This window comes from Dipodomys ordii, unplaced genomic scaffold (assembly GCF_000151885.1).
Source record: "Dipodomys ordii isolate 6190 unplaced genomic scaffold, Dord_2.0 Scaffold24, whole genome shotgun sequence".
Classification (NCBI taxonomy): domain Eukaryota; kingdom Metazoa; phylum Chordata; class Mammalia; order Rodentia; family Heteromyidae; genus Dipodomys; species Dipodomys ordii.
In genome coordinates, this window is record NW_012267240.1 from 156,488 (window position 1) to 182,803 (window position 26,316).

Genomic DNA, 26,316 nt, shown 5'->3' on the forward strand with positions numbered 1-26,316 from the left:
CAGAAGGGAACCCTACTGCATTGTTGGTGGGAGTGTAAACTTGTTCAACCACTTTGGAAAGTAGTATGGAGGTTCCTCAGAAGACTCCACAGAGAGCTCCCCTATGACCCAGCAATCCCACTTTTGGGCATTTACCAAATGATCACAAACAAGACCATACAAAAGCTACCAGCACACCTATGTTTATTGCAGCATTATTTACCATAGCTAAGATATGGAACCAATCCAGATGCCTCTCAGTAGATGAATGGATCAAGAAAATGTAGTATATATACACAATTGAATTCTATGCCTCCATCAGAAAGAATGGCATTGCCCCATTTGTTAGGAAATAGACTTGGAAAAAATTATATTAAGTGAAGTAAGCCAGGCCCATGGTTTCCCTTATTTGCAATAACTAGGATATGTCTGAGACAAGCAGAAATGGTCAGATAAGTTGATGTTAGGCGAAATGAACCCCAAGACAAGGACTCAAAAGGTTTTTCTTTCTGTCTCTAACATATTTATAAGACGATTTTTTTGTTGCTTTGTATGTCCCTCCCCCACGGTATAACCCGTTTTCACTGTATTTGATGTTGGTATAATTTGTGGAGGGGAAGGGAAAAAAATAAATGGTTTAAGTAGGGATACAGGTGGACCCATTGCAACAATGAGATGTACAAGATGTCAAAAAACAAACTTTACAACTTTGGGCGGGGTTGGGGGGAAGGGGACAGGGGTTAGGAGAAGTGGGGGGATGTGGGAGGGCAGGGATGCTTGTAAGGGGAAACAAAGGAGGAGGCAACAATGCTCAGTAGGAAATGTACTCATTACCTTGCTCATATAATTGTAACTCCTCACTATGGTATTTTCACAATTAAAAAAACTTATTAATAATTAAAGAAACCTCTCCTGCTATGTGTCATGTCAAGTTTTAGATATTTCAGGTCTCAGCTCAGTTGTCCCTGTTTCAGAAAGGTCTTCCCTAACCACCATATCAAAATTACATATGGCCTTACTCTTTATTTACTATATCAAAGCATTCTGTTTCTATTTGAACTCAGAGTCTGGATGCTGTCCATGAGCTTTTTTGCTCAAGGCTATTGCTCTACTACTTGAGCCACAGTGTCACTTCTGGCTTTTTTTGGTGGTTAATTGGAGATAAGATTCTCCTGGACATTCCTCCCCAGCTTAGCTTCAGACTGTGATCCTCTGATCTCATCCTCCTGAGTAGCTAGGATTACAGGGTGAGAGCCACCAGTGCCCAGGGAGAAATGACTATTCTATTTGAAAGAGTCTAGAGTACCAGATTTGTAGGGAAAGTATAGACACTGATTATTTTTTCTTCAGAATTAGGCACCAGACTGCTAGTCTTCGAGGTGACCTGGCCTCACTGAAAACAAGTTTCCCCATCTCAGAAGTGTGAAGATCTCAAGATAATCACAAGCATTCCATATTTGTTAGAGACAAGGTTCATTTTTCTATGAATGTGGCATTTTTTTAGTTTTTCAGTATGTGACATGTATATGTTATTGACAATAAGAATACATGAAATTATAGATAATAAATTACAAGTATGGTACACTGATTTGTGTATGTCATATTAAATTTTGACACATGATTTAAATTGTCTGATTCTTTTCTTTAGCTATTACATGCATACTTTAATAGAGCATCTAAGGAACAAAAGGATAAGTTTCTGAAGAATCGTGGCTTTTCCTTGCTAGCCAACCAGTTATATCTTCATCGAGGAACCCAGGAATTGTTAGAATGCTTCATTGAAATGTTCTTTGGTAGACGTATTGGCCTTGATGAAGAGTAAGTGAATTCTCCCTTCTTCCATGATTGAGGATCTTTTGTCTTAAATGTAGAATTTAGTGAACTCACTCTAAAATTATTTTTCATGCTATCAGAAAAAATAAATCTATTTTATATGATATTCTTTTTAGTATGACCTCTTCCTAGCTAGAAACAAGAAGCAAGTAAATACTGTATTAAGTGAAGAGAGTGACAACTCAGATACAGTCCAACATTCCAACATGAGAATGCTACTTGGAAAGAAAGATGGCTTATTGTTTTCAATGACAGGCAGTCCATACAGGAGGTCCTGTATGGTTCTGTTGGAGATCCTCAGTTCCCTTGGAGCCCTCAGGTCATTGGAGGAGTTCCCAGATGAGCTGATTGCTAGATGTGACCCTGATGTAATGGTGATAACATAGCAATAGGTACAAAATAAAAAAAGATTTTTTTCACTTAAACTAAGAGTTTGGCAGGAAAAATTTTGTTTCCATTTATAATTGAGTAGAGAGAAGTATGTGTCTCTTATGGTAAACAGATTGAGATCTTGGGGAATTATTATTTGCTGCAGTAATCTCAGTGGTACCTTCTATTCATATGTAGCTTTTGGCTTTTGCAAAATAGGTCTCATTATCTCATTTGATTCTCACAAAGCCTTGAGAAGAAAGTAGGACACATGAATTGGCTGGATAAGGAAAATGAGGCCAAAATTCTTAAATAATTTAGCTCTAACACAGAGGCAAGTGGTTGGAACAGGAAAACAAGATTCATTCCTTTGTGCCACATCTCTTTCACCCAGCTCACTGTTTTTTAAATACTACGTAAAATAATAACGATTTTTTACCATTTTTCCAATGTGTAAATTAATAATAATTTCCCTTTATGCTTACCACATTACTCCCTAAAAGAAACATCCTTCAAACAAAAGGGACTTCTGGATCAATTAAAATGAGTCATTTGAAGATCTGAAAAATGTATGCGTGTTTGTGCATTTACCTTAGGCTATTCTTCTGGCAGCAGTTTTATCTTCTTATTTTAACCTATAATCTAAAGAAGGCTACGTAGTTTTTATAGCTTCAAAATCGGATTCACAAAATGATCCATAGTTTCAATCATTTATTTTCTTACCTTGTGACACAGTGCTTTTCACATGTTTTTCCTTCTCTGTGTATTATAGATTTGATCTGGAGGACGTGAAAGCCATGGGACTCTTTCAGAAGTGGTCTGTCATTCCCATTCTGGGGCTTATAGAGACCTTGCTATATGACAACATACTTCTGCACAATGCTCTCTTACTTCTCCTCCAAGTTTTAAATTCTTGTTCTAAGGTAGCAGACATGTTGTTGGACAATGGTCTACTCTACGTGTTATGTAACACAATAGCAGCCCTGAGTGGATTAGAAAAGAAGTAAGTTTTAAAGTGGTACTGAAAATTATATCTGATAAGTCTTAGAGGGGACAACCTTCATAGTAGGCTGTTCCTTCAAGGCATCTTATTTTTTTTTGGTAATGCTTCCAAAGAATTTCCCACAAAATATATTAGTTTGGTAGGGCATGTTTTTCATCATTGGCAGTGATCAGTTAAGAAGGTAATGATATGACTGGCTTTCTTAAGTATTTAGAACTTGAAGACAAACAGAATATCCCCAAATACATTTAGTAAGCTTCCACTATTGTCCTATAAAATGCTCATCCCCATCAGGAATATGAAATTGAGAATCAAAGACATTGGATAGATAAGTCATTGACTGTCACACAGCTTGTAAGCAGCAGAGAATTTAGACTGAATCTGTCTTACTTCATGCTATCCTATCATTCGTGTATTTTGTCCCGACAACTGCAAATTAGTTTAAGTTAATAGATACTATAATAATTATGATTTATTTATAAAAATAGAGAAAATTACATTACTACTGACTTCCATCCATTAATTCCCAGTACAGAAGTCAGAAGTACACTGACAAACAGCACCAGTGACACACTTGTAATCCTAATTACTCATAGAGATCTAAGGATCTTGGTTCAAGATCAACAAAAAAAGCTGGACTTGAGCATCAGCTTTGAGTGAAAAAGTCAAGCAAGAGGTTGAGGCCTTGAATTCAAGTTCCATTATCAGCATTCACACAAAAAAATACATTGACAGCCGGGTACTGCTGGCCCATGCCTGTAATCTTATCTACTCAGGAGACTGAGATCTGAGGATTGCAGTTCAAAGCCAGCCCAGGCAAAGAAAGTCTGAGAGATTCTTATCACCAATTAAACACCAGAAAACTGGAAGTGGTACTGTAGCTCAAGTGGTTAGAGTACTTGCCTTGAGCTGAAGAGCTCAGGGACAGTGGCCAGGCCCAGAGTTCAAGCCCCATGACCAAAACAAAACAAAACAAAAACCAGTACATTTGCAAACAGCTCTTGTCTGTAATCTTAGCCACTCAGAAAGCTAAGATCTAGAGGATCAGTGTTTGAAGACTGATCCTTTACTGTAGAAAAGTCTGCAACACTTCATCTTTAATTAACTAGTAAAATACTGAACTAGAGGTGTAACTGAAGTGGTTGAGTGTCAGCCATGAGCGAGAAAGCTAAGCAAGAACCCTAGGCCCCTGAGTTCAAGCTCTAGTATTAGCGCGTGCAAGCGCAAACACACACACAAACGCCTGCAACCTACATTGACAAAGGCTACCTACCAGTTGATTAACAGCTTTAAAAGGCATCTCAGATTATTTTTTATTTATATTTGTATATTTTGTATCTCTAACTATTTACAATGTACCATTTAACTAACATAATAAAATATAAATTTCTGGAAGCATCTTAGTATACATTAAAGCATATTAGTGTACAATAAAACATGGAAATGGTTCTGTGGCTTAATGTGGTAGAGCTCTAGCCTTGAAAGAAAAAGTTCAGGGACAGTGCCCAAGCCCTGAGTTCAAGACCCATGACCAACAAAACAACAACAAACACTGATGACATTTTTGTACTGAGAACAGAACGTATATTTTTTGTGGGGGGGGGTCAGTTGTGGGGCTTGAACTCTGGGCCTGGATGCTGTCCCTCAGCTCTGCAGCTCAAGGCTAGCCAGAACATATTTTTCATGATGCTCTCTACCAAAGAAAGACCCTTTGTACTCAAGTCAGTTCAGTTTTTGTTGGATACCTATTTTACTTAGGGTCTATGTACAAGGCATATGAGAGATAGAAGAAAGTATGGAATATTATATTTTCATAGCACACTTAATCTAGATTGACATTCACATGACATGGGAAAATGGGAAGGCACTTCGGGTTTGTTCTGAAATGGATTTTGCTTGTTTTTTTTTTTTTTTATAAAAACAAATGGTATTTACTGATAGTTGCTATTTACTGTTAATTGGTCTACATCAGCTACTTTCTAATCCTTACATGACTTGAGAAGTATTTGGGCCTAATGTCATATCTTAAGGTAGATTATCAAGCTGTAGCTGTACAACAGAAATAACAGATTCATACTGTAGTGCATTGGAAACTGATTGGTATATGTTAACTGCTATTATTTCTTTGAAACTTTAAAATCCGTATGATTTATACAAATGAGATTCAGAGAAGTTATTGATTTACTCCAGTTCTCCATGTCAAATGTTCCTACTCACTCCTTTCACCCTTGCTAGCATATGGGCTAGGCACTGCTCATGTACTTCCTCGTGTTTCATGTTGATCTCTATTACTGTGCTTGCCACTGGTTTGTCTGGTTCTCTGTAAAACTGCATATTTGACAGGTGACAGGATAGAGGGTGTCTTCTTTCTCTCCCTAGTGGACATATTGTATTATTTGCCATAGAGTAAGCATGAGGAAATAGTGAACAACTGCATGCTTGTAAAATACTCAGCCAGTTCTCTTTGTTCTACATTATTGGTGCTTTTTCTTACCAATGCCCTGGTTTTGTTTTGTTTTGTTTTTTGTTATCTTTAGTATTCCTTTGAATGAATACAACTTGCTTGCATGTGATATACAGCAGCTTTTCATAGCAGTCACAATTCACGCTTGCAGTTCCTCAGGCTCACAATATTTCAGAGTTATTGAAGACCTTATTGTACTTCTTGGATATCTTCAAAACAGCAAAAACAAGAAGACACAAAGTAAGATTTTGCTTTTATGGGTTTGAGGGAGGTTGTATATTAGCCAAACATGTTATGTGAGTCTAATCTCTTTCTTCTCAGTAGCTTCTACTGAAGTTCTGACCTTAACTTTGTTCTGACCTTAGCTTTAACAACAACAGCAGGAGGGGTCAGATTTGGAGTAGCAAAAATAGAAAAAGTGATGCCTTGATATAATTGGTAGTTGGCAAGGCAAAAGAAAGAAGGTTCTGCCTTTTCTTTCCAAGTAGTATTTCAAGACTTTGATGTAGTATCACCTTTAGATTTCTTTAATAGGAGATAGTAACATGAAAACAGAACTGCTGGTTAAATTTTGTCTTATGTGCAGAAAATCCTGTTCTTTGAAGTAATTGTGTAAAGTGTAGGAAATTTCTGAGCTAGTATTTTTCCACTGAGATTTTTATAGTGACATTTGGAAGTTTTCTTTGAATTTCCTCTTAAGCACATTTTTGGGTAGAGCCATACAGGGCTATAAACTCAGGACCTTAAGCTTGCCAGGCAAGCACTCTACCATTTAAGCCACACCCCGATCCCTTATTTGTCCAGATAAGGTCTTGAGCTTTTTGTCTGGGCTGGCCTCAGACTACAGTCCTCCCACATAGCTGGGATTACAACTATGAACCATCATGCCCAACTTGTTTGTTGAGATAAGGTCTTGCTGAGATAAGGATAGAGGCTTGAGCCTCTATCCTTCTTATGTATGTCCTCTGAGTAGCTAAGATTATGGGCATGAACCACCACACTTCGCTGAACATATTTGAATGTTTTTCAGCATCAAGAACCCATGCTGGTCAACCAATTTTAATTCAGATCTGATATATTATTGCTTAGATATTAGGTTTCAGAGTTTATATTATAGTTTAGATATTGGATAATATATAAAATAAGTTCAGTTAAAAAGTTAATAACCTCATAGCTTGAAAACATCCTAGTCTCTTCTACTTGTAGATATAGCTCTTGCCCTGCAGCTTAGAGTTCTCCATGCTGCTATGGAATTTATAAGGAGCACAGCAAATCATGACACTGAAAGCCCAACAGATACATCCCTCTCACCTTCTACTCCCTACCATGCAGTCTTTCAGAAGCAGAAAAGCATTGCTGGTGAGTAATAAAGTGATACTTGGTTAATTATAGATTGATGATAGCTTGACTTTTCTCTGTTCTGATGCCATTCACATTTTTATAATTGTATCTTGGTTCAGCTGTACAATTTGAGAAAGTGTTCTTCCCAGAGGAAACTACACCATCACTGATTTTTCTTCATTGCTGTTTTTTCTCCCTTGTGGTGCTAGGGAAATCCCAGGTCTCGCAGACTTTAGGCGAGTGCTCTATCACTGAGTTTCAGCCCTTTCTCCCCAGGTGCAAGCACCATGCTGTAAGATAAGGAGATGAATGAAAAAAAGCAACAGAGATTCTGCCCTTGTAGAGAGGGCCAAATAGAACAGGGAAGTGGAGAGGGTTGAGATAGAAGGGCACCTGATATCCATGAGGAGCAAGGGAGCACCATGCATAAGTAAAATCTAAGGGGATGAGAGAGGGGTGAGCAAGGTGGAGTCCGAGGCAAAGCCATGCAGTGAGACAGGAGCTGGAGCCATTCAGCGGGAGTGTAGCAATGGAGGAGAGTGACCAGAGGAGGCTGCGCGGGATGGTACAGGCCATCTCACCTGTTGTGGACCACGTAGGGAGTTTACATTTGGTTCTGGTGGAAAGCCATCCAGAGGTATGATAGAATCCCATGTTCCTTTTGTAGACAACTGGCTTCTGTGTGAGCTGTGTGTTGTAGGAAGTAGGGAAGTGCTGCAGAGCCCAGATCAGCTGCTGTAGGAGTAAAGACAGATGATGGTGGTGCACAGATGGTTAGAGTGTACTTTCTTCCATCAGACCTTGTTGTCAGTCTTCATGTATCAGTCATAAGTGTTGATACTGTTAAGCCACCTTAGGTTTGCCACAAAACCTGCTATTCCCTTTATGTAAACATCATCCAGAAAAGAAATCTAAACACCACAAAACATGTGTCTACATGTATATGTGTTTGGTGCATATATACATGAATATATTTCTGAACTGAGTGTTTGGCATGTTGCTTTAAGTAAATTGCCCTTAAAGAGACTTCTATGTCCAAATGTGTCCTCTATTGTAGTCTACTTTTTTTGTGTTTGATACTATGCAATTTTTAAAATCATGGCAAAAAAACTTAAAAATTAAGGAAAGACTAAATGTGTTTTATAGTACTATATTTAACTTATGCTAAATAAAACTTACATAACTAAAATTCCTAAAACATCCATATAACATAACTTATTCCCACTATTCATCTTTCCTTGTTTAATATCCAAACAAATCTTTCCTCCCTTCTGTCCCCAGCAGATGTGTGTCTTTCCCTTATCTAGCAGCAGTCTTAGATTCCTGTGACCAAAAATGACTTTTAGCATCTTCCTTTGCAGGATTACATTACTGAGTAACTGATCAAGTGGAATTACCCTCTTCTATCAGGGGTACACCTCTCCCTGCACATCCATTCTTGTGTTTGTCTCTTCTCCATCTCCATACCTCCATGCTGGTACCTGAGCCATCACAGCAGCTCTCTTCCCATTTTTTGTTTGGCCCTGGAATCTTCCAATCTTCTATCATATATCTGTTCGGATATAAGCATTTCTGTCCCCCTAAGTGTCAGTGCCATACACAGTTGCACTTTATTATTATGTTTTATTCTTTTTATGCTGGCACTGTCAATTGAACTCAGGGCCTCATGCTGTTACTTGTCTTTTTCATTCATGGCTGGTATTCCACCACTTGAGCCACACTTCCAGTTCCAGCTTCTTTCTGGTTAATTGGAGATAGGATTTGTCTGCCCAAAATGGCGATCTTCAGATCTTAACCTCCTAATTAGCTAGGATTAATGGCCTGATGAGCCCCCAGTGTCCAGCTGTGTTTTGTTGTTGTTGTTCTTTGATTCCGTTTTTATTTCTTTTTTGTCATTCGTGGGGCTTGAACTCTAGGCCTAGGTGCTGTCCCTGAGCTCTTCAGCTCAAGGCGAGTGCTCTTCCACTTGAGCCACACAGCCACGTCTGGTTTTCTGGTGGTTAATTGGATTATATCCAATTAAGTCTCATGGACTTTCCTGCCCAGGCTGGCTTTGAACCACGCTCCTCAGATCTCAGCCATCTGAGTAGCTTGGATTATAGGTGTGAGTCACCGGCGCCTTCTTGAATCAGTTTTAAATGGGCAACAGACTTTTAGTCTTTTTACTATAACAGCTTCTTTTCTTTTTTCTGTCTCTTGTAGTTTCTTACATGGCGTTTATGCACTTTAAGTAAATGCAGTTTCTGTGAATGATATGAGGGCTATCGAATCCTCCAAGTTACCTGCTTTAGCTTCCTCATTTTTCATACTTACTTCATCTGAGAATTAGTAACTACACACCCCACAACTTCTCCTTGTGTCCTGCACATATCTGTTCATGCCAGGGCAGCATAGCTATTAGAACATGTCTCCCCAAGGTTCTTCCCAGATTCTTCCCATTTGGAATGCTGCCAGGATTTAAATACTTTTTTTTTTAACTTTTCAGGGGTTTTTTTTGTAATTTTTTTCTGAACTTCAAAAGGTTATACAAGGGTGTTTAACATGTCATTCTGTCTCATACCTCTTAGTTAGTGACACACCATCCATCTTTCTCTCCCAGCCTGTCTGTTCTCTCCTCCAGACTTATTTCACATTTCTTACTTCCTTTACCACATAAATAAATTGAATGTTCTTGCAGTATTTGTCCCTTGTATCCTTTTTTATTCATCTATCCCACTCCCATTACCCTTCTCTTAGAGTCTTGCTGTAGCTTTGTGATACTCATTTTGTTTTGTTTTTTTTTGTTTTTGGGTCCGGTCATGGGGCCTGAACTCTGGGCCTGGGCGCTGTCCCTCAGCTCTTCAGCTCAAGGCTAGCGCTCTACCATTTGAGCCACAGTGCCACTTCCAGCTTTTTTCTTTTTGCTTATGTAGTGCTGAGGAATCGAACCGAGGGCCTCCTGCATGCAAGGCAAGCACTCTACCGCTGAGCCACCTTCCCAGCCCTGTGATACTCATTTTGTTAAACTGTTAATTGTTGGAAAAATTTGCTCCTTCATATACTATAGTCAACTAAATTGCATATATGACTATGCTTCTATGTATGATTATGTGGAAGATTGTATTTTGGGTGTAAGATTTACATATGAGAGGAAACATGCCAGAATTTAAATTCTGTCTGTGAATTCAGTTTGCATAATATTGTTCTATATGTGTTAAATTGTTTCTTTGTAGTTAAAAAAATAGGCACATATATTTGGGAAAGATTATGTTTGCTTTTGTAGTAATGGGTTTTAATTTAGGACCTCATGCTTGCTAGCAGGCATACTTGAGCCACACCCCAGCTCGAGATTATTGTGTTTTTTTTAATATTGCTTCACTGTTAGGTACAAGTTATGGTATAATGTACACTGGCTTTGGGCCTAGTGTGATAGTATATGCTTGCAATCCCAACTACTAAGGAGGCAGAGATTAGGAGGGCTGTAGTGTAGTTCGGGAGGTAAAAAGTTAATAAGACTATCTCAGGCAACAAGCTTGAATGCTAAGAAGGGAAGCATGGGTAGGAGGATCACAGTTGAAGGCCTGTCCTGAGAAAAACATTAGACCTTATCCAAAAAAGAACTGAGAGTGTAGCTCAAGTGGTAGAGGTCCCGAGTTCAAACCCCAGGAACACCAGATAAAAAGTATATACTTACACAGTGTAGTCACAAATTAATAATACTACCTAAAATACTGAACACTTGAAAATATTTTAGTGGGATAAATACCATTAAAATCTCGTAGAACAGCTGGGTACCAGTGACTCAATACTGTAATTCTAGCTTCTCGGGAAGCTGAGATCTGAGGATCATGGTTTGAATCCAGCCTAGGCAGGAAGGTCTCCAATAAACTACCAAAAAGTTGGAAGTGGAGTTGTGGCTCAAGTGGCAAGGCACTAACTTTGAGCAAAAAGCTCAGGGACAGCACCTAGGCCCTGAATTCAAGCCCCAGGACTAGCAGCTCCCCCACCAAAAAAAAAGGCATTAAAACTTGTTACAATTCATTATATGTAAGTAATTTTACAGAAGTAATTTATGGAAATTGATATTTGTTTTCACAATTTAAAACAAAGGTTCAATTCCAATGAAGGGTTCTGTTATTCCTCACCTACCAAGATGTCACTTTGGCTCCTATGGCCAGCTACCAATGCCCTTCTCCAGGGGTCTGTTAAGTGAAGACTCCTCCCCCTGGCTCTCTCCTAGATGTGATACCAACACAGTGCCTCCCAGAGAAGGTGCAGTAAAGGAAATGGAGTGGTTCTCGGGGAATGCTTTTGGAGCACTCAATTCCAGCTGATGCTTACACTCGAATCACTGGGCTTTGTTCCCCTTTTTCATCTCTCATTGGCTGATATCTACTTTGTCACCTCATACTCTTTTCAAAATTAAAATTCAGCTACAATAATTATTTAGAAACCAGTGGTCTTATGAAAACATAATTTACTCTAAAGTCTTGATGATTTTAAAATACAAAGAAGTGGAATGGTATCCAAAGAGATTTTATTACCAAAGCATTTTTAACCACTAGTAATACCTAGTATACCACTAGTATACTTTTCAGAGTATTAGACACATGATGACCTTTCTATGATGCCATGTGTATCACTAGCTTCAACATTGTCATTTTAGACTTGGAACCAAAAGTACTGTTGCACTTCTTTGAAGAGGGAAAAATCATCCCTTTCTCTCAATCACTTACCTTAATATAAATTTAACTTTGAAATAACTTTTTCTTTTCATGGCCTAGTAATCACACAGTTGCAATAAAAATAGATTTCCTTGATCATTGTTAACACTGACATTGGATGTTTTAATTTTTATACTTGAAGGTCCTCGAAAATTTCCCCTAGCTCAAACTGAATCTCTTCTGATGAAAATGCGTTCAGTGGCCAGTGATGAGCTCCATTCGATGGTGCAGCGGCGAATGAGCCAGGAGCACCCCTGCCACGCCACGGAGACGGAGCTCGCACAAAGACTGCAGAGACTCATCATCTTAGCAGCCAACAGGATCATCTACCAAGGTAGGACGAAGGAGGTCATTAAGTAGGCCCAGGGAGTTCATGTGTTCTTTCTTGCATGTTCAATTGAAGGAGAAGTAATTTCAGAAAAAATGGTGGTTTTTCCTTTTAACATCCCACCTTATAAAAGGATTTTTTTTTAATTTTGGAACTGATAGTCTTGAAGCCCATTTTTTAATGTAGTAAATGCTTAGATAGACCATTAATTTAAACAATATAGTACCTCCATGTTGTCTTGTTTTTCTTTTGCTTTGTGATAATTATTGATTTGGATGCAGTTTTAAGAAATAATAAATCCTGTATAGCATTTACTCTTCTTTCCAGTGAATCTTGCCAAGGCATAATACAGTATCACTCTGTGGGGAGTGACATGAACACAGGCAAGAAACAGATATTTTGTCCCCAAAGGGTCCCTCTTGCCCTTTTATAGCCACACCCACATCCTCCCAAGCCAGTCCTCCTCAGCTCCTGGCCTAAACCTCTAATCTGTCTTTTCAAAATAAGCTAGTCATAGCCGCACAAGCCTGTGGTCCTACCACTCAGGGCTAAGGTGGAAGGATTGCATAAATCCAGAAATTCCAGGCCAGTCTGGCAACCTGACAAGACTTCATTTAAAGACAAAATGTTACATGCCTAGAATCATACAGCACATACATAGCCTTTTAGGTTGGCTTTGTTCACATGGCCCAATTCTCTGAAAAGCCAGAGCTTGTTGCATGTATGCATTATTGTTACTTTTATGTTTGACTTGGCAGTTTTCTATGGTGTGGGTGAACAACAGTTTAGTTTAACCACTCACCTGTTAAAGGGTATCTGGGCCATTTTCCTTTTGGGCTTGTTACAAATAAAGTTTCAACATTCTTGTACAGATTTTTGTTCAAACAGAAATCTTTATCTTTCCGAGATGAGTATCTCTGGACACATGTCTTAGGCTATATGGCAGTTACATGTTTAATTTTTTTTAGCATTTATTAGATGTATGAGGGGAGGTTTCATTGTGACATTTCCATTCATACATGGAAGGTACCCTGATCAAACTCACTCTGTTTCTCTACTTCACCTCCTCTCTCTTCTTACATTGATTTCAACATGTTTCATTGTTCTTTGTACATGCATATAAGCCATGTTGACCATAATCATGTTCCTTTACCCTCTCTGTTCACCCTCTCCCTCCTGTTGGTACCCGTCCTCATGTATTTCATTGTTACCACTTAACTTTTCCTGAGTGATTATGCAATTTTGTATTCCTATCATAAGTGTACAATGATCCAAGATTCTTTGCATTGAGTATTTGAGGTGGTCACTACTTTTTATTTTAGCCAACTCTGTAGATATACAGTGGTATAGCATTGTGGTTTTGACTTGCATGTCTATAGTGGCCAATGTAAAGGTAATACCTAGAGTAACTACTAAAAAAGCTGTGTCAAAAGGAAAATGCACTGAAAAATACTATACATGAGAAGCTGAGGCAGGAGGGTCACAAGTTCAATGCCGGTCTGGGCTACAAAACCTAAAGAGGCTAACTGGCTAAAAAAGAGACTACATCAAAAAGAAAAGCTTATTGTATGTAATGTTCTTAGCAGGTGTGCATACACACCTACACACAGTTGAGCATGTCAGGTAATAAATGTTTACCTGCTTTATTGTAATACTCATTCAACAGTGTGTATGTGTTCAAAACACCAAGTTCTGTTCTTCAAATATATACAATAGATAGTTTCTGTAAAGACAAAACATTAAAATAGTATAGGTAAGTCAAACTGGAATTCTGAAAAAAAAATGTTCATATAACCTCAGGAAGGCAAAAGAAGAATATAATCATTGCTAATCACTAGATAAGCATGAAAAAAATCCAAGCAGGGGGAGAAGGGTTGTGAGATAGCATCATTCTGTTTTAGCTTTTCAGATTTTTAATTGGGGCAACAGGCTCCCGGGCTAGTTAACATGTAAGTTGGATAGCACATGAAGTGAAACATTCAGCTCTGCAGATCCATTCCAAGAATCATACAGTCTGAACAATTTTGCATTTGATCTTATCTTTCATTAGTAAATTAAATCTTTAATTTAGAATTTCATGACATAATTTTAAACGTCTACATTGTTTTTAGTTAATTCACTTTCTTTATTATGTCTAGTGTATCCAGCATACCTACTACACTGTAGTAACTGCATTTGTAATTTAATGGAGTATTTCTACCAGCGTCAGTACCATTTACAACAGCTAGGTGTCAGTGATAGGACTAATTTATTTTGTTTCTTAATTCAGAGTTTAACCCAGAAGTTATTGACATTTTGAGAACTCCAGAAAATACAACTCAAAACAAGACTTTGGTTTCTCAGACTGAAATTTCTGAAGAAAATATGCATGAACAGCCTTCTGTCTTCAATCCATTTCAGAAAGACATGTTGACATATCTGGTAGAGGGATTCAAAGTGTCTATTGTAAGTAAATAAATTACTTGGTTTGTTCATTTGTGCAAAGGAGAAGGCTTTGTGTCTGTGACATGTCTTCAAAATAATTTTCTTTGTGCTTTCAGAGAAACTGAAACCACTTGAATTTTTAATAATAAAAAAATATATATTGCTAGCTTAATTATTGGAAAGTGCCTTCCTCTGCTACATTGTTTTTTTGTTTTTGTTTTTTGTTTATTTTGTTTTTGTTTTTTGTTAGTCATGGGGCTTGAACTCTGGGCCTGGGCACTGTCCCTCGGCTCTTCAGCTCAAGGTTAGCGCACTACCACTTGAGTCACAGCACCATTTCAGCTTTTTTGGTGGTTTACGGAGATAAGAGTCTCATGGACTTCCTGCCCAGGCTGGCTTTGAACAGCAATCCACAGATCTCAGCCTCCTGAGTAGCTAGGATTACAGGCAAGAGCCACTGGCGTCCGGCTTACAACATTGGTTTTTAAGGCTGTGCCCTGAAAGTCATTTTCTTATATAGTCTAGAAGATCAACATCAGATAAGAGAAAGGGTTTGATGAATAAGTTAATACTTATTCTGACTAAATTAGTAGCTTTTTTAAAAAATGACTTTTATCATTCTGCTCTTGAATTTCTGGAGTATTTTAAGGTTGAGATTTTGGCCACCTTCAAAAGAATACAGTAGTGACTGGTGTCAGAGTTTGTTTATTATTGTTTCACTTGGGTTTCTGTGGGTCACTTGCAGTTGACTGTAGGGAACAAATTGATAGATTTGATGCTCTGTAGAGAGAATAGTACCAAAAGCCAATCTAATTCTAGCAGAATTCATAAATCTAAACAAGACTTTGGTGATCATTCCTGAACTCAAAACAAACTCCAGATTCATATAGAATCCAGTCACTCCTACAAGGACCTTGGGGTTGGGAGTTATTGGAGAACCATTTGTAAAACTCAGAATAAACTCTGAATGTACTTCTTGAAGCGTTAGGCTCAAGCTAACCTTAGTGGAGCCAGAGTGGAAATTGGGTAGTTGGTTATTTGCTAGGGAAAATTAATGGCCAGTATACATGTGGTTCTTGGTTTGTGAGTGCCGTTTGCAATACTGTGATACTAATTCAAGTCTCTATGATGAATCTTTGCTCCTTCATGTTAAAATATCTACTGTTGTTCTCTGATAGTTTTGATTTTTAATTTACAATGTCAAAGCCCTTGGTAATTAAAAAAAACATTTAGGATATTAACACTTTCATCCATCTTTCTTTTTAAAATTGTGGTTAAAAATATATCTAATATAGCCATTTTAATCATTTCTTTCTCCTTCCTAAGTTTTTTTTTTTTTTTTTGGTATGCGTGGGGCTTGAACTCAGGCATGAACACTTATTAGGCAGATGCTTTTACTTCTGAACCATTCCTCTAATACTATTTAACCATTTTAAGGATACAGTTTAGTAGCTTTAATTTTTTTTTCTTTTTGGGTCTGGTTGTGGGGCCTGAACTCTGGGCCTGGGCGCTGTTCCTCAGCTCTTCAGCTCAAGGCTAGCGCTCTACCACTTGAGCCATAGCGCCACTTCCAGCTTTTTTCTTTTTGCTTATGTGGTGCTGAGGAATCGAACCCAGGGCCTCAGGCATGCAAGGCAAGCTCTCTACCACTGAGCCACCTTCCTAGCCCCTTATTTTTGTATTATTGTGCAGTCACAATAATACATTATTGTATCCTTATTAAATAGTGTATCCCATTATTGTATCCTTATTAAATAGTGACACCCATTATACAATCTCCTCAACACAATAATTACTGTTCTGCTTTCTGCTTATATAAATGTCACAGTCTATATACCTCAGATAAGAGAAATCATATGAGTTTGTCCTTTGTATGTGGTTTATCATTGAGCATGATAAACTTAAGGTTTATCTGTGTTGCACTGGAACTTGGTTGCTTTTTGAAATTGAATAATCCATTGTATATTTAAAACACCTTTTGTTTATATGTTCACCGATTAATGGCCATTTAAATTATAGCTACCTTTCCGCTATTTTGAATAATGCTGGCTGGAATTATTCTAACTCTCAAACTCCCAGTTATATGAGTTATGTATATATCTTTCTTACTTAGAATCTTTAAAAAAAACCTAGAATGAAACAAGGACTCACCATTTTCTTTTGATCTGTGTGTTGTTAGTACATTGTTGCTTAAGTTTGGTGCTAACTCCCTCCAATTTTGATTTAAGGGATCAAGTAAGGCCAGTGGTTCTAAGCAGTTGTGGACTAAAATCCTGTGGTCTTGTAAGGAAACCTTCCGCATGCAGCTTGGGAGACTACTAGTGCACATTGTGTCACCAGCCCACACTGTGCAGGAGAGAAAGCAAATCCTGGAAGTCATTCATGAGCCCATTCACCAGGAAATACTGAGAGACTGTCTTAGCCCTTTCCCCCAAGTAAGTATCTCAGCATCCCATAAAAGAATATAAAGTTGGTTTCATTTCTTCTGAAAGTATACGCAGACCCATACACAAGTCCACACACTCAACCCAGTAAACATTACCTCCTCCACTCTCAGCACAAAGGAGGAGAGCGAGTGCCAGTCACTTCTGCCCTTATTTTCTTCTTTCAAAGTTGGAAGTAGGTAGAGATTTTTGTGTCATTGAACACTGCACAAACGATGTTCTCCATTGCCATCTACTTGGGTCTGGAAGCCCTCAGCTGCTTTTCTACTGCTGTAACTCACTACCTTTGATAGATTCTGCAGTCTGTAGCCTCATCACTGTCTCCTGTGGCTGCTTTACCTTCCATGCATCACTGCACAGTTGTGCTGCTTTGTGCAGGATGCCAACGCAGAGCACAAAGCTTTCCCACTCTCATTACCTACCTATTCTGCTATTTGTCTCCATAGCGCTCCACTCTGTTCCTTCTGAGAACCCTCATTGAAAACTTTACATACTTCGAAGTTTTATTATTTAAGGGTGCAATCAATCATGAGGTTTTTAACTAAGGGCCCATGCTTTTGGCAAGTACTCTATACCACTTGAGCACACTTCTAATGCTTTTTGCTTTAGTTTGCTTTTCAGATAAGGCCTTACACTTTTGTCTGGAGCCAGTCTTGAATTCAAATATCTGGGATTATTGATGTATATCATCATGCCCAGCTTGTGTTTGGAGATGAGCTTGAACCACATCCCTCCTATTTCCACCATGTTTTTTTTTAATAGATTCAATTCCATAAACTAAGTTATGAACTTACAGGCTAATGTGGGTTTCTTTTATTTCATTTTTTTGTTTTCTCACTGTGTAGCACACGTTGGCCTTAAACTTGAAATCCTCCTACCTCAGCCTCCAAAGAAGTAGGATTACAGGTGTGTACCACCATGTCTAAGCTCAAAAATTCAGTTTTTTTTAAAGCTAAAAAAAGAGCGGGGCGCAGTGGCTTATGCCTGTAATCCTAGCTACTGAGGAGGCTGAGCTCTGAGGATTGTGGTTCAAAGCCAATCTGGGCAGGTAAAGTCTGTGAGACTTTTATCTCCAATAAACCTGAAGTGGTGCTGTTTTTCAGGTGGTAGAGTACTCACCTTGAGGTGAAGAGCTGAGGGATAGTGCCCAAGCCCAGAATTCAAGCCCCACAACCAACCAAAAAAAAAAAGAACTTTTTATATTCATCTTTAGTAGCAGCTTTTTTTTTTTTCAGTCAGTCATGGGTCTTGAACTCTAGGCTTGGGTGCTGCCCCTGAGCTTTTCAGTTCAAGGCGAGTGCTCTACCACTTGAGCCACGTGTCACTTTTGGTTTTCTGGTAGTTTATTGGAGATAAGAGTTTCATGGACTTCCTTGCCTGGGCTGGCTTTGAACTGTAATCCTCAGATCCCAGCCTCCTGAGTAGCTAGGCTTACAGGCATGAGCCCAGTTTAACAGCATTTTTTTTTGTCAGTCATGGGGCTTAAACTCGGCTTGGGCACTGTCCCTCTGCTCTTCAACTCAAGGCAAGCACTCTACCACTTGAGCCACAGCGCCACTTCCGTTTTTCTGGTGGTTTATTGGAGATCAATCTCACGGACTTTCATGACCGGGCTGGCTTTGAACTGTGATCCTCAGATCTCAGCTTCCTGAGTAGCTAGGATTACAGGCGTGAGCTACCAGCGCCCGGATAGCAGCATTTTTTAAATAATAATTCAGACAGATATCCATGACCTAAGCCTGTAATCCTAGCTACTCAGGAGCCTAAGATGTGAGGATTGTGACTCGAAGCCAGCCTGAGTAGGACAGTCCGTGAGAATCTAATCTCCAATTAAGCACCAGAAAATCAGAAGTGGCGCTGTGGCTCAAGTGGTAGAGTGTTCACCTTGAGCTGCAGAGCTCAGGGACAGTGCCCAGGCCCAGAGTTCAAGCCCCATGACCAGAAAAAAGAAAAAGAAGATTGCTTTTAAGTCACACATATAAAAATATTCAATCATTTACCATTTCTCTTTATTTGCTAACTTTCCTAGCCTTTTACTGTCTCAACATCTGCTCCTTTTCCTCTTTTGCTCAGGTGGCAGCTGTCTTCTGACTAAATGTCACATTGAAAGAAGCTTTGCTATTTTCACTAGTGCATATGCTCACCCTATACTTTGGAAATGACAGTGTGGTTCAGGATGTTGATCTAAATATCACCCCAAATGTAATCAATTCCAAATCCATTTGTTAACATTTAATACTTAACTGTTCACAGTTTAAAATGCCTGAAGATAAATGCAGTCTTTAAAGGAAGGTGTTTTTAACTTGTCCTAAAATATATTATCTACTATAAAATATAAATATATATTGACTACTACATGGTAGATGTGATGGCACATCACCATCAGGTGTATTACACAATGCATGGAGGAAACTCATTGTGAAAGTAAGAGCCAGCAGTGGTTTAAGCTTGCACTGAGAAGAGCAATTGTCATTACCTTAAGAAAGGTGCTGCTTTGGTAGACATGGAACTGAGCACTGAGATCTCACTGGCATTAGAGTCTTTCCTCTCTTGCTCACCCTAAAATAGAGTGCTGACAAGTTAAAGATGGCTTTCATTCTGGAAATTCCACCAACTTCTCTTTTAGAAGTTGAGCAAAAACTACAGAGAAAGGTATGAATACGCACATTTCATTCACCCTAAATAATAAAGGAAGGTTATCCTCTGGTTCAGCATTCTTAGGAGAACACTAGTAAGTCTTTTCCTTTACCCTAAGCTTATTTTGTGAATTCCTTCAGCAAATCCCCTTAGAGCTTTTTCTCCAAAAGCTAGCTGACTAGCTTGCTTCCTGAAGTGGAAAGAATAGTATTATTATTAATCTATGATTTACATTTGTTAATATCTGGATGCAGCTTTGTTGATATTTTATCGTATTGATATAATTTCTTTTTCTGATTTCTTTTAAAATAAATGATAGAAATCATGACATTAGAAAAAAATACAAATTCTGTTACTAAAAAGTTGTTACTTTTTTTAAAGCATGGAGCCAAGTTAGTTTTGTATTTGTCAGAGTTGATACATAATCACCAAGATGAGTTGGCGGAAGAAGAACTAGACATGGCAGAATGCCTTATGAACACTCTGAAGTTACATGGCCACAAGTGCATTCCATCCAGCGGCTCCTCCAAACCAGAGCTTCTCAAGATGATCATGGAGGTGAGTCTGAGGAACCATACTTGTTCCTTAGATCTTGCTGAATATGACAAAGAATGCTTGACAGATTTTTCCACTATATGGTATATATTCAGGAGACAACTTTGATTTGACAACTTGATTTCCTTGTGTATGACCAGCAGTGTTGTGTGAAGGGATGATTTTCATAACACAAACACATTAAACATACCTTGACTTATAGATTATTCGGTGAAAAAGTAAAATGAAGAACCAAGTAAACTCATCAGGTCAGGCATACTATGTAACTATCATACCCTAATTTCTGTGACCCAAATTGTATAGAAACAAAGAGGAATTGTACACTGTTTAGGTGCTTTATTTATTTTAATATTCTGGTCTCCTGAAGATAATCTTTTTTTCTTTGTTAACTTGGTTTTAAAATTAGTTTACTGGGCTTTGTGCCAATGTGGGTTGAAAAATAATGTTTTATATAATGCATTACTACCCAAATCTTTCAGGAGCAAAAGAAATATGAAATTGAAGAAGGCATGAGTAAAGCTTCCTGGCAGAAAACAGTTAACAATAATCAACAAAGGTAAGGTTTTATGTGTTCCTAACATCAGCCCTTAGGAATTATTAGAGTTATGTTTGGTTTTGGTTTGATGTGGGGATTTTGTGGAGTCCCTCCCCTCCATTTCCCTCCCCTTTTGTACTGAGGATAGAACCTAGGGTCTTATACATGCTAGGCAGGTGCTCTCTCCCTGGGCTGTATCCTCAACCCTCATGCATGCTTTTAGATTTAAAGCATTAATTTCAATAAATATTTAATATTCACTTAATTCACTTAACTTATGGGCAGTGTTGTATGTTTAGTCTCTTCCAGCGTCTTGATTCAAAATCAAAGGATATATCTAAGATAGCAGCAGACATCACCCAAGCAGTGTCTCTCTCCCAGGGAATTGAGAGGAAAAAGGTAATCCAGCACATTAGAGGAATGTACAAAGTAGACCTGAGTGCCAGCAGACATTGGCAGGAACTCATTCAACAACTGACACATGACAGGTGAGTGACAAGAAGACTAGATGTTCTATTTTATATGTGGATGTTGAACACTCACTATTTAGACTCCAGAATTCAGATTCATAAAATTAATTCAGTAAACACTTTTTTGTTAAATCATTGGTGGCTTTTTTTTCTTTCTTTTTTTTGTTTGTTTTGTTTCATTTTGTTTTAGTGTTGAGAATCAACCCCAGGACTTTGAGTATGTGAGATAAATGTTTTGCTACAGAACGTTCCTTATACCTAATTTTGTTTCCATCTTGAAAAACGATCATATAAGATCTGAGGGGGAAAATAAGGAGAAAGGAGAGGTATTAGTTCTTTCAGACAATAAAACTGACTTTAATTATAAAGGATGTTCATGAAAAAGAAATATTTGAAAAGATAATTCAGGAATGGATATTTTTCTTTTTTTGGGGGGGTGGTCCAGTCTTGGGGCCTGAACTCTGGGCCTGGACGCTGTCCCTCAGCTCTTCAGCTCAAGGCTAGCACCCACTTGAGCCACAGTGCCACTTCCAGCTTTTTTCTTTTTGTTTATATGGTGCTGAGGAATCGAACCCAGGGCCTCATGCATGCAAGGCAAGCGCTCTACTACTGAGCCACCTTCCTAGCCTCAGGAATGGATATTTTTCTAGCTAGGACTTTAATGTGACTTAAAAGATGCATTATGAGCCAGATGCTGGTGGCTAATGCCTGTAATCCTAGCTACTCAGGAGGCTGAGATCTGAGGATTGTGGCTCAAAGCCAGCCAAGGCAGGAAAGTCCATGAGGCTCTCTCTTTTTTTTTTTTGTCAGTTGTGGTGCTTGAACTTGGGGCATGGGTGCTATCCCTGAGCTCTTTTTTAATGCAAGGCTCGCACTCTTACCACCTTGAGCAACAGCTCCACTTCTGGTTTTTGAGTAGTTAATTGAAGATAAGAGTTTCATGGGGAATTTTCTGCCCTGGCTGGCTTTGAACTGCCATCCTCAGATCTCAGCCTCCTAAGTAGCTAGGATTATAGGCATGAGTCACCAGCACCAAGTGTGAGACTCTTATCTCCAATAAACTGTTTACTCAGTAAAGGCTGGAAGTGATACTGTGGCTCAAGTGCTAAAGCACTAGTCTTGAGCAAAAGAAGCTAAGGGACAGCACCCAGGCCTAGCAGTCATGAAGCCCTGAGTTTAAACCCTACTACCCCCAAAAATGATACCACAACAACTAAATCTGTTAGAGAGGAGACAATGGGAAATATACAAGATTGATTTGGGAAACAGTTTTTGTCCACTAACCATATCGAATCCAGAGTATTATGTGATGTTACCTGGGTCTTAATGGTGGTAGTGATGTAGCTGACAACATTAGCAGCTGGGAGAGCAGATGCATCACTTGCTCCAGAAGGAGGCTCAGCAGCACTCTTGCTTTTGTTTTTAGAAGATTTTTTTTGTTCTGTGTGTGTAGTATAAATATGTTAGCTGTTACTCCTTAATTATGATTTATCTACTTAGTCTCTGTGGTGATTTTTTTCCAAGAGTCTGACCCATTGGCCTCTCCTTAATAAATGTCCTTTCCTTTTCACCCACAGGGCAGTGTGGTATGACCCCATTTACTATCCAACCTCGTGGCAGCTGGATCCAACAGAAGGCCCAAACCGGGAGAGGAGACGCTTGCAGAGATGCTACTTAGCTATTCCAAATAAGTACCTCCTGAGGGGCAGACAAAAGTCAGAAGGTAAGAGTATGTGTCCCCACCTCTTGTGTGCTACTGTGGAGAGAAACTGTGGGCATCAGATAAACAGTGAACCTTTCATCAGCAGATGTGCTCAAGCCACCACTCTCTTACCTGTTTGAGGACAAAACTCACTCTTCTTTCTCCTCTACTGTCAAAGACAAAGCTGCCAGTGAATCCATAAGGTAGGTGTGAGTCCATGGACCCCCTTCACTCTTGGTGAGTGTTCAGTACTCACTATAGGGCTTGTGTAATGCTTGTGTTAAGTACTGTGGGTTTTAAACACAAGGTTGATTGGCAGAAGCTGCATGAAATTTCTGAAGCAGGGTTATTGGATGTCAGTCATCATGTTCTGGCACTTCCTGTATGCATGTGTTGTTGTTCTTGACTTTTTAAATAGCTCTATAAGGTAGCTAGAGTTGCTGGTGACACTACCATCATCCGTGTAGTGCAGTGATCAAAGGTTCAGGTCCCATTCCTGTTCTTTCTTGTTGGTGGTGGTGGTGGTCCTGGAGCTTGAACTCTGGGCCTGGGTGCTGTCCCTGAGCTCTTCAGTTCAAGGCGAGGGCTCTACCACTTGAACCATAGTGCTACTTCCAGTTTTGTGGTGGTTAATTGGAGATAAGAGTCTCATGGACTTTCGTGCCAGGCTGGCTTGAACCCCATGAACCTCAGACTCCAGCCTCCTGAGTAGCTAGGATTACAGGTGTGAGCCACTAGCACCCAGCCTTATTCCTACTCTTTCCAATTGTCATATCTTGGACATATACCCCCTCTGCCTCAGTCTTATCACTAACCAGTGAGAGAAATAATGTGACTAAACCTGAGACAAAAAAAAAAACATAAGTAACAAGAACAGGAAACTTTTCTGACTCCAAAGTTCTATTTTTCCTGGAATACTAGGAGGTTTTTCATTTACAGAAATACCAGTGGCATAAAACAATTAAAATACAAAGCATTGAAAGTTCTCTTACATAACTAAATACATATATGCTGCATAAAGGTTATATGTAGTCTTAGCCTTTTCTAAAGGCTGCAATCATTTTCTCCTCCACTGGAATGTGTTATGTAGGCTCTGACACACCATCTCATGCTGTTGAAACTATATTCTGCCTGCGTAAGTCTTCTATTAAATAAAATAAGGCTTCTATTGCAAAATTGGAGAGATGTGTAATTTGGAATATGTTTTGGCAGAATAAATCGAAGATGTATTAGTGTTGCACCATCCAGAGAGACAGCTGGTGAATTGCTGTTAGGTAAGTTGAAGGATGTTACATACATATGCCTTACTGTATTCTTAGATCATTTGTAGTGTTTTTGGCATGTTGCCATCAAATTAGATCAACTTTCTTTAAGATGTCAGAGACTTTTTGCCTTCATCTCATATAGCTTGATCTCATAGCTTCTCTTATCCTCTAGAATCCTTAGTAAGATGCATGAAACCGCAGATAGCAGTCCCTATGTGTGCCAGGCTTTTTTCTGTACCATACATACCATGATAAAGTGTAAAGTAGCCTTGATAAGAGATCAACAATAATTAATAGATGTAGTGAGGAGAGCCTTATGTTATCTATGGTCTCTTCGGTAGTTCACTGCACCTTGCTTAAAGGGAAGCACTTGATAGCTTCCCTGTACATGTGTGTGCTCCAACACTTGTTAATAAAGTAAGGGGACTTGATACTGCAGCAATGCTGTTGATCTGACAGTGGAGACAGCTGAGGGATGAATGCACTGGTAGCAGATAGAATGTGCAGAACTGGACACTGAGCAAGGAGGGGTGAAGCAGAACAGGGCAGATGTCATCACGCTGCTCAGAATGGTGTGTAACTTGAAGCTTGTAAGTTGTTTGTTTCTGGAATTAACTACATCCACTATTTTCAGACTGTGGTTGACCACAAATAATTGAAACTTCAGAAAACAAAAGCACAGGCAAGGAGGGACTGCTGTGATGTTTATGACTTATGAATGTGAAGAGATGAGCGCTTGTTTTCTAAAATGTACATGGTGAAAAATTTAATTTCTTCTGGGCATGGTGGCTCATACCTGTAATCTCAGCAGCTCAGGATGTGGAGATCAGGATGATGGTAGTTCAGGGCCAGCCCAGGCAAAAAAATCATGGCACCCCATCTCACCCAATAAAGTTGGGCATGGTGGTGTGTACCCGTCATTCCAACTTTGTAGGAAGTATAAAGAAAAGAATCATAGTGTAGGCATAAACACAAGACCTTATTCAAAAAAATAACTAAAGCAAAAAGGACTACGGATGTTGATCAAGTGGCAGAACCCCTGCCTAAGAAGAGAGAAGCCCTGAGTTCAACTCCAGTACTGTTAAAACAAGAAGTTGGCTTTCTCCTTGCATAATACGTTTTTATCTTTAATCGTTTTTAAATTATATATTAGAAATGTGTGTAGACACGTTTAGACTTTTAGACTCTACTGAATCACCCAGGCCTTCATAGTCAACCCAGCACTACAGGGTGGACAGCGTATAGTGGCAGAGTCCCAGGAGGTCCTAGTATTGTGACACTTGTACAGGGACTTGCAACAGCTAGCCCAGATGCAGGAAAGCACTGAGACTCTTGTTCTCTGCTATGTGGCTCAGTCAGAAAATTATTAATGATTATTATCTTTTTTTACTAGAAAATTCAGTGGACCATTTGACTTTAGTGTGTGACTGAATAAAGCAAATTGGTATATGTATATGATAGGAAGGATAATGGTACTAACAAAAAACCAGCATCTATTTAGCATTAAATGCAAGGCAGGACTGATAAGCATTTTGTACATATTTTTGGTTAGTTTCACAGTAGCTGAAGTATAGCTTCCTACTCTCCCAACCCTGCTTGTTTATTTTTATTTATTTATTTTGCTGCTACTGGGGTTTATACTCAGTGCTTAGCCATTGTTCCTGAGCTTTTTTTTTTCTTTTCTCAAGGCTAGTACTCTTAATATTTGAGCCATAGCTCCACTTCAGGCTTTTTCATGCTGGTTAATTGGAAATAAGAGTCCCACAAACTTTCCTGACTGGACTGGCTTTGAACCATGATCCTCAGATCTCAGCCTCCCTGAGTAGCTAGGATGACAGGCCTGAGCCACCAGAGCCTGGCCCCACTTATTTTTAATAAGGAAAGTAAGACATATAGAGGTTAAGCAACTTGTCTGAGATCTTACAAGTCTTGTTTAAACACTTGAGTGCTTGGAACTCTTTTTAAGTGCTGAGATTCAGATGCAAGCAAATGGACCCCAGAGGTCCACAGCTGAAAACACTTCACTTAACGTTTTAAACTCTGTCCAATTACTCTCTGCAGGTAAATGTGGAATGTATTTTGTAGAAGATAATGCTTCTGATCCAGTTGAAAATTCGGTGAGTAGAGGCTTTCTTACATTAAACCTAGACAGATTTTACAACCATAAAGCCTGAGAGAGTAGGTAGAACTCTTAGGGCTCTGTATGTCACTTACCATGTAGACTGGGCTCAATTTCAAACATCTTTTTAAAAAGAAGCCTGTGA

General features: G+C 38.9%; 1 protein-coding gene across 1 annotated transcript in view; it reads left to right on the plus strand.

Annotated features, from left to right (window-relative positions):
• The window catches only part of Lyst (lysosomal trafficking regulator), a 142,950-nt gene that overhangs the window by 76,267 nt on the left and 40,367 nt on the right, over positions 1-26,316 (plus strand). The window contains exons 25-39 of the mRNA XM_013014561.1: positions 1,330-1,399; positions 1,628-1,797; positions 2,954-3,184; positions 5,722-5,888; positions 6,855-7,007; positions 11,835-12,026; positions 14,290-14,465; positions 16,673-16,879; positions 19,907-20,083; positions 20,560-20,636; positions 20,915-21,103; positions 22,663-22,808; positions 22,894-22,990; positions 24,000-24,061; positions 26,114-26,169. Of these exons, the coding sequence (XP_012870015.1) occupies positions 1,330-1,399; positions 1,628-1,797; positions 2,954-3,184; positions 5,722-5,888; positions 6,855-7,007; positions 11,835-12,026; positions 14,290-14,465; positions 16,673-16,879; positions 19,907-20,083; positions 20,560-20,636; positions 20,915-21,103; positions 22,663-22,808; positions 22,894-22,990; positions 24,000-24,061; positions 26,114-26,169 (2,170 nt within the window). The remainder of the gene's footprint in view (positions 1-1,329; positions 1,400-1,627; positions 1,798-2,953; positions 3,185-5,721; positions 5,889-6,854; positions 7,008-11,834; positions 12,027-14,289; positions 14,466-16,672; positions 16,880-19,906; positions 20,084-20,559; positions 20,637-20,914; positions 21,104-22,662; positions 22,809-22,893; positions 22,991-23,999; positions 24,062-26,113; positions 26,170-26,316) is intronic.